At 39.6% G+C, this 16,015-nt stretch overlaps 1 protein-coding gene and 1 long non-coding RNA gene across 6 annotated transcripts in view; one reads left to right on the top strand and one right to left on the bottom strand.

Annotated features, from left to right (window-relative positions):
- Positions 1 to 2,532, top strand: part of ME2 (malic enzyme 2) — a 50,538-nt gene extending 48,006 nt beyond the window's left edge. For all 3 annotated transcript variants that reach the window (XM_045790119.2, XM_045790118.2, XM_087869797.1), the window contains one exon: positions 1,646 to 2,532. In XM_045790119.2, coding sequence (XP_045646075.1) covers positions 1,646 to 1,813 — 168 coding nt within the window. In that variant the 3' untranslated portion in view covers positions 1,814 to 2,532. The remainder of the gene's footprint in view (positions 1 to 1,645) is intronic.
- Positions 2,533 to 6,356: 3,824 nt separating this feature from the next.
- Positions 6,357 to 15,993, bottom strand: LOC148108473 (uncharacterized). Of its 3 annotated transcripts, none has more exons than XR_015727631.1 (6): positions 15,875 to 15,993; positions 13,349 to 14,284; positions 12,979 to 13,149; positions 12,126 to 12,290; positions 8,693 to 9,070; positions 6,357 to 7,401 (listed from the first exon to the last, which is right to left on the bottom strand). It is a non-coding gene; the product is annotated as an uncharacterized LOC148108473 (long non-coding RNA). The 3 variants fall into 3 exon arrangements; XR_015727630.1 differs by lacking the exon at positions 6,357 to 7,401 and adding an exon at positions 9,729 to 10,235 and having other exon boundaries at positions 7,690 to 9,070; XR_015727629.1 differs by lacking the exon at positions 6,357 to 7,401 and having other exon boundaries at positions 7,690 to 9,070.
- Positions 15,994 to 16,015: the final 22 nt, after the last annotated feature.

Here is a 16,015-nt window from a genome sequence, read left to right as displayed (position 1 = left end):
AAGGCCAGCTTGTACAGATACACAAATGCCAGGCTAAAGAGTCTAAATACCTTACTGTTGCAAAACAACTGAGAATTTTAGAGCCCAGAACTAGGATGAATAGAGCTCAGCTTTAGAATTTATAGAATGATATTACATTTGGGACAGATTTTAGAACATATCAGACAGTTAGGAAATTACCAGTAATGCCAGATGAAAGGTCATATGACAGGAGGAGATACCTGTGCTTAAGGGACGGTATAGGAGCGTAGCCCCAGGATCATGCCTCTTCCCCCTTCCCCAGGGTAGAGAATTTGCTCCTTCTTCATTGGCTTAAGGCTTTCCTTTTTAAGAGCAAGGGATCAGGAGACTAGGCAGTGCTTTGTTTCTGTCCCCTACCCCATCCCACAGCTAGTGAGCATCTCCGATCTCATGCTTTGCCCCAGCCTTTTCTGTGGGTACAAATATGTTTCTTATAATAGGCGAGAAAAGAATGGAAACACATTTTCATCACAAAATACAGTGAGATTGAGCCCCTGATATGAAAGGTTATTTTTAATAACTTTCATTTTTTTGTTAAATTTTTTTCTTAGAAAATTGAAATAAACTTTAATACTGGTCACCATTTGAAATGGGAATTGAAGTAGGAGGAAAAGCCATAATTGTTTGAAATTTCTTAATCATGTGTTATGATATTTTTTTAAATGAAACCATAACTTGACGATTTACTAAATAATAGGACTCTGCTATCCTGTGAGGAAGCTTTTCATACTACCTCATTTTACATCAAAACTGAGGCTCAGAGAGGGTTTATCCTCATCACCAGTCATGGTGTGTGGCCTGGTTACTATCAGAAATCCACTCAAGCCAAATGAGGTGGGAAGTAATCTGGTTTACCTGTTGACGGCCTGGGATCTGTAATCTGAATGCTTTGGGTTTGAGACACAGCTCTCACTTAACTACCTGGGGCAAGTTACTTACTTAAACTCCTCATACTTTGGTGTCATATGTAAAATGAGGATAATACTACCAGTACTTACCTCATAGGATTCTTGTGAGGATTAAATGAGCTGTACATGTAAAGCACGTGGAACATGCCGGGTACTCCATGATGCAGGTGGTGAGTTGGCATGTGTAGGTCCTAGCCCTAACTTTACTTGACCTTATAGTTCTAGTGTCCAACACCTGATTTATAATAATTTCTGTGTCTCTTAATCCAAATTCTAGAGCAAAAACACCTGGCTTACATTAGGTTAGGTTTTCACTTCAGTCCAGTCAGCTGTGGGTAGGAAGTAGACTCTCTTACATGGTATTTGAAAGTGGGGGAAGGACATGGGTAGGCAGGTCACCCATGTAGGGCTCCTTGGCTCACACAAAGCAGAGCTTAAAATTGTTTGTTAGATTGAAGTATTAAGGAAATGCCAATAATGGGGGGCGGTGACTTTAAAACACATAAAATTTACGGTAAGATTGCAGATTATTTTTATTTCATCTTTCAAGTTTTTAATAGTTTCCAAATGTTTTGAAATGAGTCAAAATAATGTTATTTTTTATTTTGAAAAAAGAAAAACGTCATTCTTCTAAATTCATTTCTTTGTGTTTTAATAGTACTTTTCCTCTCAGATTAATACTCAGAGCCTACACAGTAATCTTACTTATTTTTCAGGTTACAGAATACCTGTATGCTAACAAAATGGCTTTCCGATACCCAGAACCTGAGGACAAGGCCAAATACATTAGAGAAAGAATATGGCGAAGTGAATATGATTCCCTGCTGCCGGATGTGTATGACTGGCCAGAATCGGCATTAAGCCCTCCCCTGATAACGGAATAGAAGGACATCCACTGAAAAATACTTTCCATGCTTCAGGGAACCTCCCTTCTTTTTCAGACAAAAAGAGATAATGTTCTCAAATTTATGGTTTTTTTCTGTGTTTTATTCTCCCCCACTGCTTTGCTTGACTTCTTTTTTTCATGAATCTGTACTTCCATTGAGGATCAATGTGTTGGCTACTTTGTGAATGCCCACCAGCACCCTGCAGTCAAATAACCATAATCCTTTTCTTCTGATTTGTTAACTCCTACCACATCAAAGAGATGTTACAAGTGTATTTGTAAATGTCTTCACCTTGTGCTGTTGTTCATGCTTGCCAAAGTATTTGCTATGTACTATTACACTAATAATCTCTTCCCAGCTTACTTTTAGTGTTACTAAAATAGAAGTTTACTTCTGTGGATATGAGTATAGAATTTTAAACCAAATTTAACCAGATTATAAGGACAAGCTGTCAGTATCTAAAAGTTCTTTTATTTCAGCCTCATTTTATCTTCATGCTCTGAAATTCCTTTGCAGTTGATAAATCTAGAGACATGCAAAAAATCTACCTTGTTTATATTCTGGACCTAAATTGAGGCTTAACTATAACATCATGAGAGAGAAATGGGAAGTACTGCTGTCTTTAGAGAAATAAACAAAATAGTCATTGTTTTCAACAGTGTATAAAAATCATAGTGTAACTTTTTTATTTAATAAAGGTAATATCTTAAATTTGATTGCTTCAATTAATGCGATTTTATTGCCCAACTAGAAATTTAGGTTTGCTTATTATGAAAAACATCTATTTTCATTTTATTTATTTCTAGATGATTCAAAGGAAGGGATATAATGCATAAATTATAACTGACATCATGTGACTTTTAACAAATTAGTCCTGTTTCATATTTGAATGAAGCATATTTAACTGGAAAGGCTACACCCCCTGTTCTAATAGTGGTGCTCTTTATTATTTGGATAATTTTGAAATGTCTTTTTTTTTTTTTTTTAAGATTTTATTTATTTATTCGACAGAGATAGAGACAGCCAGCGAGAGAGGGAACACAAGCAGAGGGAGTGGGAGAGGAAGAAGCAGGCTCCTAGCGGAGCAGGGAGCCCGATGTGGGGCTCGATCCCAGAATGCTGAGATCACGCCCTGAGCCGAAGGCAGACGCTTAACGACTGAGCCACCCAGGCGCCCCTGGAATGTCTTTATGATACATTCCTTTGAATACCATTAGTGACAACTCTTTCCACTGAAAATGGATTTAATTTTTTGAAACCACCAAAATTAGAGCTAAGTGGGCATGAGTGAGGTAGGTGTACAGACCAGGAAATGCCATTTTTAATCCCAGTAAAATGGGTAACTATTGGCTAGTGAGACCAGTTTTCTGAAGTGACTATTGCATCTGGAGAGTTAGTAGTATTACTTTATATGTGCCTAACATAATTGCTTTGAAGGAACAAAATTTAAGTGCTCATTTGAGAAGATTAACTACAAAAAGTTATTCATACCTACATGTAAGGGTACACATTATTTGGTATTTCTCTCCACAGTCCTTGGTATGTTAGATGTGATATTCTGTAGGGAAAAAGGGCATCATTTGTACGTTCATATGTCCTTCTATGTACAGTTAGAGATTGAGTCATACTAATTTGAATATAATTTAACATTTTAAGAATGCTTGAAATGGCACTGCTGTTTGGAGTATTTTAAAATGCAATTGATTAATTTAACAGATGAGTAAAGTCAGAAATCTGTTATATAAATCTGTTTTATAAAATAAGCAATCAGATCACTATTTGCTTCTTTAAATTAAAAATGAAAGGTTTATGTTTTTCATGTAACCTTCGTCAAAACAAAATCACCCCCAAAAATACTCTTGATTTGAGTTTAACGTTACAAGTATAATTACAAATCCTGTTTTTTGCTTAGTGCTTACTGAAGGCAGGACCATATGCTGAGTTAATGTAATTTTACTAAAATGTTTGCTTAGTAAGTATGTCTAGTACAGTCTTTATGGAAATTATATTTTAAGGAAAAAACAAAGCCAACTGGCATATAGCCTCCTTATTTAAATAAGACAGAAATCATATATATATATATAAAACCTGTAATATACTGATTGGTAAATAACACATGAGAATAGATGGCTTTTAATGAATACATATTTATCTGGAGAAATAGGATATATTTACACATATACTATATGAGATACATAATAAATATTTTAGAATATATATATATATAAATATATATATATAATGTATGTTTATTAAAAGCCACCTATTCACATGTGCTATTTACCAACCAGTATTTTACCAACCAAGTAACAACTATTGGATGTAAACTGAAGAAAAAATTCAAGAATACAGGCAGGGGCTACCAGCATGGTGGGAAGGAGTTGGTGGCATTATGGCATCAGATTGGAAAAGAAACAAACATTCAGATCTTCTATGGAAACTTTTACCGAGCAAGAAGATAATTATTTTTAAAAACAGCAATGGAGAATCATTTTCATTCTTTTGAATAGAGAAGGAATTTTGTAAGAATTCTGTCAGAAATTACTTAATAGGGAAAAGTGAGAACACATGTTCTCATCTGGCACCAGCACCCATGCTGTGAAAGAGACTGGGTGAGTTGTGGGGGTAAGCTTTATTGACTTTAACGTGGTGAACATGTTACAGATTTTGGTTAAAATCTTTTTTTAAAAGATGGTTTCTTAACCAGGAAGTTGCTTCAGAATCACCCTGAAGCTTCTTTAAAATGCATATGCCTCTGCCTACCACCCCCCCCACCCCCCCACCCCCCGCCTCCTGGACCACCAGGGGCAGAGTGCTGGCAGGTGTATTTTCAGCAGGTTCCCAGGCGACTCTGACACACACTTCCCCTGCCTCTCATTTGCTGCCTGAAAGTGGACATCCGAATCATCTGGAGAGCTGATTACTCCTCATGATGCAGTGGGTCTGGGGTAGGGCCTGAGATTCTGTGTTTCTTACCAGCTCCCGGGTGATGTCCAGGCTGCTGGTGCAGAGAAGACATTGAGTACTGACTGTGCCGAGCAGTTTGTTTAGTGCTCATAGAGTACATACTTCGTATGAAAAAGAAAACTGAAATTATGTTCTTACGTGGAATTGGTTTCATCTGTTTTTGTTATGTCTAGTTTTTATGGGATGTTTGTAGGGACAAAAATACAGAACTTTTAAACATTTCTCTGAAAAGACATAACTAGAATACTGTTCAGTTCTCAAGTATAGTTTTTAAATTCACTTATTAAGTAAAACCTAGCAACCAATTTTCTTTTTTTTTTTTAAAGATTTTATTTTATTTTATTCGACAGAGATAGAGACAGCCAGCGAGAGAGGGAACACAAGCAGGGGGAGTGGGAGAGGAAGAAGCAGGCTCATAGTGGAGGAGCCTGATGTGGGGCTCGATCCTGTAACGCCGGGATCACGCCCTGAGCCGAAGGCAGACGCTTAACCGCTGTGCCACCCAGGCGCCCCCAATTTTCATTTTTGAAAAGGTTAGCTATCAAATGGATAATCGTTTCTTCTCTATTAGTTGTCTTTTAATTTGACTTCCCCTATCCTTTGTCTTTTCTTTTTCTAAAATTACCAGCTTCTGGAGAAATAAAATTCTGCATTCTCCTTTGCAAAGGAGTTGCTAATGAATGAAGATCAAAGCATAATTATTAAGGGGCATTATTTACTGCTTTCAGATAACTGAGGAAGTCCAAAGGGGCTAGGGGAGTGGGAAAGCCTTGCCTTCATCCAGATGTTCTGTAGCTTTCTTCCCAAGCCCATTCAGTATCCCTCAAAGAGAACTTTATATTCTTGAACAGTTCCAGGGTTCTGTTGGACTCACCAAAATGGAATCAGTTCTGCCGAGCATAAATAACACTTAAGAACATTCATGTAGCTATCAAAGCTCTCTACTGGGATTCCATATAAAGGAACTGTCGTAAATAATGAAACAGCATCAACATGTTTCCATTCAAAACAAGACCACGTATGTTCAGGTGCAGGCACACTGCTGACTTTATAGAAAACACAGATTCATTATCTACTTTGGTTCCTAAATGATGTGTGGCTTGCACTTCGATGTGCATCTAAAATGTTAAAATGAAATAAACCCTCTACAGCCAAGCTAAATGAAGTAACACTTAATATTTAAAATATTCAAGATAATTTGACTACAGACTTCCCCCTCATCTGAAATGAGGATGTTTTAATATGAGCAGAGAAAAAGCCTAATGCTTTGTTTCAAATTTTTAATAAATTCAACAGGGCCTAATTAGGACATGACTCTTACTTATTACATAATTATTGCCAGGGGCTTCTCAGGTAAACTGGGGATTAGATTTTAAAGTAACAATTATTTCCTTTTTTTAGAAAAGAAAAATTGTGCCTCTCAAAGAGAAAATTGACATGAGATGATATTATATAGAAATGTGTTCATAGTTTGGTTGTGTAAAATATACAAATTAAGTCAGATGACTTTGGATGGTTTGTATATTTATGTAACAGGTTTTTTACCAATAAACACTTTTACATATGACTAATCTTGTTGTTTTTTTTTTTTTTTCCAAATACAAGCTTATTTGCCACTTCTATCTTTGGGGAGTTATCCCTACATTCAGAACACTTTTTAAAGTTGTATGACTAAGGGAAAATTTGTGGGTATCTATTCCCCGGTTTTCAGTATGTCCTTTTATGTCCTAGAAAAATTATTTTCCCTTTCCTAATTTTAAGTGTCTGTTCTAGTAAATCACTGATTCCTACAGAGTCACTGAATTGTCACTAACATACTAGGTATGTACAGTTAGCAAACAACACTAAAGTAAATTTTATGGATAGCACCAGGCCTTGTTCTAAGTATCTAACAAGCATCAGCATAATTAATTCTCAAATCCCTTCCTGTCACTGCACCTGTTTTACAGAGAAGACCACAGGCACAGAGAGTTTAAATGCCTTGCCCAAGATCTCGGCTGGTGAGTAGCAAAGCCAGGGCTCCTAACCTCAGCCCTTCTCAAGGAAAAAGGGCCTCCGTGACAGGTGATTTTATCTGGATCTTAAATAAAGAATTGTTATTTCAAATGAAAACTCTTCACCTATTATGAGATTAGGCTTAGGTCTTTTTTTAAAATGTGTTTTAGCAGTTTACTTATTTTTACTTTGTTCCCATTTATAACTCAAATACATTATAAACCTGTTTTATTCGTTAGTCTTCAGCATTTTAAGTACTGGATGTAAACATAAAAGATTTGGTTTTGAATTTGGTAAGTTACATCAAAGATTCTCTCAATAGACAGTTCACGAACATCTTTAGATTTGGTAATCTTTCTTGCTATCACTTCTGTGCAAACCAGTTTCAATAATGCTTATACAATTTGTGACTCTGCCAATGTCAATGTGAATTGTAAGATCTATCTCCCTATCCTGATACAATGATATTCTGATACAATGATAGCTATTGTATTATATACATACATATAACTTCTTCCATTAAAAAGTAAGAACAGCTGGGGTGCCTGGCTGGCTCGCTGGTACAGCATGCAACTCTTGATCTCGGGCTGTGCGTTCAAGTTCCAAGTTGGACGTGGACCTTACTTTTTAAAAAAAAAAATATGAGAACAGTTAAAAAGAAATATAAAATGTATGTGTGGAATAAAGACTTTCTGAGACTTATTTTAGCTATTTGGCAAAGTAACATTTTTGTCTAATGTTTAATATACTTTGCCTAATGGCCTTTAAAATTAACTGAAATTGGGGCGCCTGGGTGGCTTAGTCATTAAGCGTCTGCCTTTGGCTCAGGGCATGATCCCGGTGTTCTGGGATTGAGCCCCGCATCAGGCTCCTCTGCTAGGGGCCTGCTTCTTCCTCTCCCACTCCCCCTGCTTGTGTTCCCTCTCTTGCTGGCTGTCTCTCTCTCTGTCAAATAAATAAATAAAATCTTTTTAAAAAATTAAAAAAATAAAATAAAATTAACTGAAATTAAAATCATATTTTTGCAATTGATATTGTGTTCCTTTTGATAACATCCCAAGCATTAAGTATTAACTTCGAGGAAACTACACATTGCTTAGCCTTTCTCACCTGTGCATTTAAGATAAAAGGACGGAATAAACATGTGGTAATTGCTTATGGGAACACCAGTTTAAAGGGGAATGCACTGGGGGTGCCTGGGTGGCTCAGTCGTTGGGCTTCTGCCTTTGGCTTGGGGCGTGATCCCAGGGTCCTGGGATGGAGCCCTGCATCGGGCTGCCTGCTCTGCTGGGAGCCTGCTTCTTCCCCTCCCCTCCCCCTGCTTGTGTTCCTTCTCTCACTGGCTGTCTCTCTCTCTGTCAAATAAATCAATAAAATCTTTAAAATAAAAATGGGGGGATGCCTTGAGTAGAGTGGATTATACCAGATCAACTTATTACAGATGGTTCCAGGAATCTGCCTAAATGCTCCATAATGATGTGAATTGTTTTTTCTCTTTTGTTTTATATAAATTATAATGAGATGTGTACATTTTCTTAGTAAAATTTCCCATGCATAAAAAATGTGTTAGGACCTTGTTTTTAGAGGCTGCTGTATAGACGGCACTTTTAAAACTCAGTATTACCTCAATCCTTTACCCTCCCCCAGCACCCTTGGGAGTGCTCTGTGGTTAGACTGAGATTCACTCGTGGGGCACTACTCACGCTCGTTATCTTTTCCTTTCCTTTTGTTCGGCGGCCTACTTTATTTCTCTCCTCATTTAGTTTAATCATAGCAGTAAAGGAACTATTCCTCAGCCCTTCTCCCCACCACGTACACATTCCAAGACCGGAATGTTAGAACACTAAGTCAGGAAAGGTGGTATTTTGGTAAGGGCTGGTAAAGGGATAAAATGGTATAACGGCTAATACCTACCGAGTGCTTGCTTCAAGCCAGGCACTGTTCTCCGTACCTGATATCTATTTACTCATTTCACCTTCACGACAACTTTCTGAGGTGTAGGTGCTAATACATCCCCCGTTTTGCAGAATGTGAGGTGCAGAGCCCTTAAGATCACCAGCAAAGCCAGGATTCAGCCCTCTTGCATCTGATGCTGTATAGAGGACTCAACCACCCGCACTGAGCACAGCGCACGCAGCAGAATGTGGCTGCTGCCGGTCTCACTCAGTCATCACGAACTTCAAGAAAACCTGTAACGCTGCTGGCATTACGGGCATCCAGTGACTGACGCCTTCCCTGCATCAGACCTCGGACATCCTCCTGCATCCCCACTTCGGCAGACAGTCTTGTTTCCTGTTTCACAGAAAAATAGAACAGTCAGAAGAGAATGTCCTCAAGCTCCCCTTTCCCCATCTCCCCCGGTTCCTTGAGAAAGGCAGAGGCAGGAGCTCCAGAAGCTGGCCTGATACAATCAGCCGGCCTCGCCGGAGCCGGGAACTCACAGCTAGGCCTTGCATTCTCCTGTGGAATGGGAACCATCTCCGAGAGCATCAGCATCAGACAGGGCTGCTCTGAACGTCGGTGCTTCCTCCCCACCCTTCTCTTCTGGTCTCCCGGTTTACAGAAATGTCTCCAGTCAAAAGCCGCAGAGTTATCCTTGACTCCATCCCTTTCTCTCACACCTCCCATCAAACCCATCAGCAATTCTTGTGGGTATCTTCAAGTATCTTCAGAACGTGGCCACTTCTTAGCATCTCTCCTGCTGACTCCCTAGACCCATCCACAGTCACGGTCACCTGCGTGACTGCAATGCCTTCCTCCCTGGTCTCCCCACCCCGGCCACCTACAGTCTATTCTCGGCAGAGCAGCCAGAGTGACCCTCTTCAACATAAAATGGAGCAAGTCACTCCTCTGTTCAAAACCCTAACTGGCTGAGCCAACGTCCTTATAGTGCCACAAAAGCAACTACATGATCGCCCACCACCACCACCACCTACTTCTCTGACCTCACCTGCTGCTCTCCCTGCTCTTTCGCTCTCTCTCGGCTCTACTTGTCTTGAGCACGCCAGGCAAACTCCAGACAGGACTCGGCATCTGCGGCACTCTCTGCAGGGACAGTCCCAGTGTCCCCGCTGCTTGCTTCTTCACCCTCTTTAGGTCTTTGCTCAGATGTCACTTCTCAGTGAGGTTTTCTCTAACTCACCCTTTTAAAGTTTGCAACCCGAACTCCCCAGCATTCTCTCTCCTCCCTATTTTTCTCCATTGCACTTATCACCTCCCCACGGGGTATAGTGTTGCAGGGGGTAGAATGTGCTCCTTTCCTCTGTGGAAGCCAAAGCTAGTGGGGGGAAATCTTCCATCTCCCTACTTCGTGGCTGCCGAAAACAGTGGCCAGTTTCAAGTGGTGGTTCGTCAATGGCGGTGCCCTAAGAAGGCACTGAGGCAAGACCTTGGCTGTGCTTTCTCCATTAGTTCATGTTTTCTGTCAGTTCTGTGGGCTCTCTAATCTCCTTTCAATCTGCAATTTAAATTAGCCAAAATTGATTTCTATGCTTATAACCAAGAATTCTGATTGACATCAAGTTACGATGTCAGCTACTTATAAGTATGTAAATATTAGCCCGTCCAACAGTACTTTGAGCAAATCAAGGGCTGGGTCATGTTTTTTGTTTATTTTGTATAGTCTCAAAATCTCTTCCTCACCCAGTTCAGGGCTCTTTCTCTATATAGGTTTCAGCAGTGACCGATTTCAAATAATGGAATGATCAACAAAAGTTTCTGAATGTAAGTTGAATGAGAAAAATAAAGTCATGGAGTCGGCCATGTTATCCCTTTGTTGGCTCTGAAACTTACCCACCACTTTTACTAATTTGTGATTAGAGTCATTATCCTTCCCCTTAATTCCGAGTCAGTTACAACTGTAGATGTAATGATAGGTCAGTTCGTTTACTGACTTGAGAAAACCACTATTATATCACATCTAGGTTACCTCTAAGCAGAGAATGGAAGAGAAAAGAGAAGCCAGGTTTCTCCTACCTGTATAAATTATATTATTAGATGTGCTAGGTATCACTTGGGAATGACTCATATTTGAATAACACTTTACAAGCCATTTTCAACAAACACCATTTAGTCTTTATAACAAAAGTTTGAGGCAAGGAGAGCAATTATTATTCTCATTTCACCAAGGGAAAAACAGAGGCTCAGGAAAGTTAAATAACCTGACCAAGGTCACCCAAATACAAAGGGGTAAAATCAAGACTCGAACTGTCTTTTGACTCAGAAGTTCACGTTGTTAAGCAATGTAAAAAGACAGATGACAAATTTGGAAAATATTTGCATCTTACATCATAAAGAGTTATTATCCCTAATATTGTAGGGATTTCTCAGGTCATTGTTTGAATTTTTCTTGACCTCAGGTAAGCTCCTGCCATTTGTCTTGTGCCCACTGCCCCTCCTTAGGAAAACTAGCTGCTGACAATTTAGCCTGTATGTCTAATGACTCTACCAATCTCCCTTTCACTGTCATCTCCATTCATTTTAAGAGTGCCCTCAAGCTTGGGGTCTCCACAGTCCATTGCAAGTGAAGCCAACATGTTGGAAGAGATTAAAACGTACATTTTCGGTCTGCTTCTCCCTTTAGGCAAAATCTCTGAGCCAAATCTGTGAAGCTGGAGACAATGGCATGTACTCATTTAGGGACACCACCAATTTAGGAGCTGGGCACTTGAGTGGGTCAGAGGCCTCAGGTCTTTTTGGCTGGCCTCTCCCTGCATGGAACCACCACTTTATGAGCCAGGGCAAGGCAATCAGGGTCCTAGTATTCTCCCTAGGCCGTGCCTAAACTAAAGCCTCCATCTCACCTCTTAGCAACACTTGTCTGGAATTTAGCCTCACCAACCAGTAGCTGTGGGCAGCATGAGAAACACTGCTGGGCTAGCCCTTGCTAGAAGACAGCTCTCTGACGGAGAACTGGGAGGAGAGGGAGACCTGTGTTATTGGTTGCACCAGTCTAGAGTGGAAGTTCCATCTCACTGATTAGCAAGGGGAAAGGAGGCAAGCAGGTCTCAGTTCAAACACTATAAACTTTCACTGTTCCTACTGAATTTTGGTAAAGTTTTTGAAAAAATGTTTCTTCATTTGCTAAATTCCTTAGGACCATTTCCAGAGACTTTAAATGACTGTTTTTTTGGTTGTTTTTTTTTTTTTAAATCATTTTAACCAGTTTTTCTGGGGATAGGGTCCATAGAGCACTTCATGCTGTCATATTGGAAGTTCCTCCAAAACTGATTTTAATAAAGTGTCACCTATGAAGGGAAGGAAGTAATACTTTTCTGAATATAATTTTGACTTTGGAACCCATGTAAGTAATTTACATAATTTAAAACAAATTTTTAAAAAGAAGTACCTAGGGGCGCCTGGGTGGCGCAGCCGTTAAGCATCTGCCTTCGGCTCAGTGCTTGATCCCAGAGTTCTGGGATCGAGCCCTGCATCAGGCTCCTCCGCTGGGAGACTGCTTCTTCCTCACCCACTCCCCTGCTTGTGGTCCCTCTCTCGCTGGCTGTCTCTCTCCCTGTCAAATAAATGATAAATAAATAAAATCTTAAAAAAATAAAAAATATCTAAAAATGGAAAATAAATAAAAGAATCTAATTGTGTATCAGGTTGGTGGCATAACAACATGGAAAAAAAATAATTCTTAAGAAATCTGAAAATAGGGGCGCCTGGGTGGCACAGCGGTTAAGCGTCTGCCTTCGGCTCAGGGCGTGATCCCGGAGTTCTGGGATCGAGTCCCATATCAGGCTCCTCTGCTATGAGCCTGCTTCTTCCTCTCCCACTCCCCCTGCTTGTGTTCCCTCTCTCGCTGGCTGTCTATCTCTGTCGAATAAATAAATAAAATCTTTAAAAAAAAAAAAAAAAAAAAAAGAAATCTGAAAATAGTTTTTTGACTGTACATACCTAGTGTGATATATCCAGTAGTTGGCTGGAGTTCCTTTACCAGAGCTAAATCAAATTATGTTAATGTCATTAGGACCCAAGATTTTTTATATAAGTGACATCAGTATACAATTAAAGAAATTAAGTAAAAACTCTATAATCTTACACTTGAATTGAAAAAACAGTATGAATTCATGACTTATTTCACTTTAAAAAATATATATTTATTAGCTCGGTCCACTAAAAAGGCTTAGAACAAGCCTCTAGATCTATTTCGCATGTGGTAGGAAATGCAAGAGACAGAGAAACATGTTAAATGATACCATGGAGGGGCGCCTGGGTGGCTCAGTCGTTAGGCATCTGCCTTTGGTTCACGGTGTGATCCTGGAGTTCTGGGGTCAAGCCCCACGTCGGGCTCTTCCGCTGGGAGTCTGCTTCTTCCTCTCCCACTCCCCCTCTGCTTGTGTTTCCTCTCTCGCTGGCTGTCTCTCTCTCTGTCAAATAAATAAATAAAATCTTTAAAAAAAATAAATAAATAAATAAATAAATAAATAAACAAAACTATGGAGATGCAATCAGCCCAGTCCAGAATTTGGGAAATCATAAAGGACAAGTGACCCAGTTTCTTCCACAAATAAATTACAAGAAGAAAGGAGAGGGAAAAGAAACTATTGAAGTTTAAAAGAGGGGCACCTGGGATGTTCAGTTGGTTAAGCATCTGACTCTTGGTTTCGGCTCAGGTCATGATGTCAGGGTCGTGAGACTGAGCTGCGTGTTGGGCTCTGTGCTCAGTGCAGAGTCTGCTTGAGATTCTTTCTCTCCCCCCCCCCCGCTCCTCCCCCTACTTGTGTGCTCTCTCTCTCTCTAAAATAAATAAATAAATAAATAAATAAATAAATAAATAAATAAATAAATAAAATCTTTTTTTTAAAGTTCACAAGAAACTTTAGAAACTTATACTAAATGCAATGTAAACCTTTTTGGAATACTGATTCAAGCAAACCACTGACATATGAGACTCTTTGGGAATAACTAGCGAAATTTGAACACTGAAGAGTTATTAGAGGATATTCATAAGTAACTGGGTATTTTAACAAATCATCAGGTGAGACAATAACATTGTAGTTAAGTTTTTTAAAAGAGATTTTTAATGTTTTTATTGTATATTTTTATTTTCTGACTTGAACAAATGAGCCTCAGAAAGTTACGAGATGATCAGGAAAATTTAAACAATGAATGAACATTTGATGTTAAGGAATTATTGTCTTTTTATGATAATATTATGGTTATATTTTAAAAAAATATTTATCTTGGGGCACCTGGGTGGCTCAGTTAGTTAAGAGTCTGACTTCTGCTCAGGTCATGATCTCATGTTGGCTCCCCACTCAGCAGGGTGTCTTCTCCTGTTCCCTCTCCCTCTGCTCCCCCCCCCCACTCATGCTCTCTCTGTCTCTCTCTCAAATAAATAAATCAAATCTTTAAAGCAAAGAACAAAAACCAAAAAACTTATCTTGAGGTGCCTGGGTAGCTCAGTAGGTTGGACAATGACTCTTGATCTCAGCTCAGGTCTTGATCTCAGGGCCATGAGTTCAAGCCCCACATTGGGCTCTACACTGGGCATGGAGCCTACTTAAATAAAAGTAAATGAATAAATAAATAAATAAATAAATAATACTTATCTTTAATATTTATATACTAAACTTCCCACCATCATTACACAGTGATGAAACTTTACCAAAAAAAGGATCCTTAAATATTAGAAGTATTTATGGATAAAATGATAGTGTGTCTGGAATTTGCTTTAAAATAATCCAGGTTTTTGTTGCCTTTAAAAGGGAAGGGTTTGGTTGTAGGTGAAACAAGATGAACCAGATGTTACTAATGAAGGTGAGTGATTATTACACATAAAGGTTCATTAGACATTTTCTCAACTTTTGTGTATGTTTACAATTTCCCATATAATGGAAAGTTTTAAAAATAAAAAGTTCTATCCATGATTCTCTAAAGATATAACAACCTTGAGAAGAGGAGTTGTAGGAAGCCTTGATGGGTAAGCAGGAAGCTCCAGAGGGATTTAAGTCTGTGGAGAGTACTGCTGTGGGCAACCCCTCGCTAAGTTGTGATCAAGACCCAGCTATGGAATGATGTGTGTCTTTCTGGGCCCTTCTGAGCTAAGCAAGTGTCAGGATAAATAAAGTTCAAGTTCTGGTGTTTAATACTTTGCTAAGTCAGACCCCATGTAACCAAATCCAACTTACTGTTCCATTTTGGCAACACCAATTCAAGTCTCAACCATCCTACCAGACCCAGCTCAAGCCCCACCTTTTCTTAAATAACTGCATATCCACTAAGCTCCCCTTTTCTATATTCTTATCACTCATTTTGTCTTCTCATTTGTTCCCTCATATGGTTAGTTGCTGGCTTTCCAATACATGCTTTTCCAGCCTCAGTGTATGCTCCTAAAACCAGGGGCCATGATATACTTAAAAAATTCTTTTGGCCTCAAAAATAATATAATCCACAAAACTGGAGCTCAATAAATACTTGAATTAAAGCTTTGAAGAAGCCAAAAAGTAAAATATGTAATGGTCTATTGGGCAAAGCAGTTAGGGTGGGGCAAAATGGTTCTTGATCCCTCTCTTCTGGTAGTTTCAAAAACCCCACAGGCACAGCACCTCTATTCCTGTTATGAAGCTGCTGGATGCTTAGACCACCTCAAGTACGTCGAGCAAAAATCAAGGAGCTTGAAATAGCCTTTTTTGTTTGTTTGTTTACGTTGGAATTTAAACCAAGTTTTTTGTCCTGGTGGTGATCACCACGTGCAGTTTCTGCACAGAGCAGGCCCGGGCGTCCAGCAGGCTCTGCTGTGCCCAAAGAGAACACACCAGCGATGCTTGTGTTTAGGGTATCCCTAAATAGGATAAATAAATAAATAAAGTGGAATAGAACGGAGACTCGAGATCTATAGTAATGCCGCTGTGAATTCTGATTCCAAGGCACACTGCTTTTTCTTACGGCATCCAGGCTTAAACGTTTACACTTAGTGATTAAAAGACAGAAAGATTCATCCCAGCGAAAGATTAGAAACTACACAAACATGCAGGAACAAAGTATAGGGGACAATACTCCTCGAGGAGCACTCTGGAAAACAAAAAGCAGAATAGTAAACGTTTCCCTTTCGGGAGCTCTGGTCCTCATAGGTGACCGCTACCACCTTACCCAGAGAACGGTGCGGTCGACTTAAGGCGGACGGGGACCCAATGGGGACAAAAGGGCCCCCGCAATCAGTCGCGAGCCCACCCGCGCGGCCCGGCCTGGCCTGGCATCACCGAGCGCGGACCTCCGGCGCGTCCTAGAGCG

This window comes from Ursus americanus, chromosome 19 (assembly GCF_024610735.1).
Source record: "Ursus americanus isolate L20-20 chromosome 19, mUrsAme1.1.p, whole genome shotgun sequence".
In the NCBI taxonomy this organism is placed as follows: domain Eukaryota; kingdom Metazoa; phylum Chordata; class Mammalia; order Carnivora; family Ursidae; genus Ursus; species Ursus americanus.
This window is presented reverse-complemented; position numbering and strand designations above follow the sequence as displayed.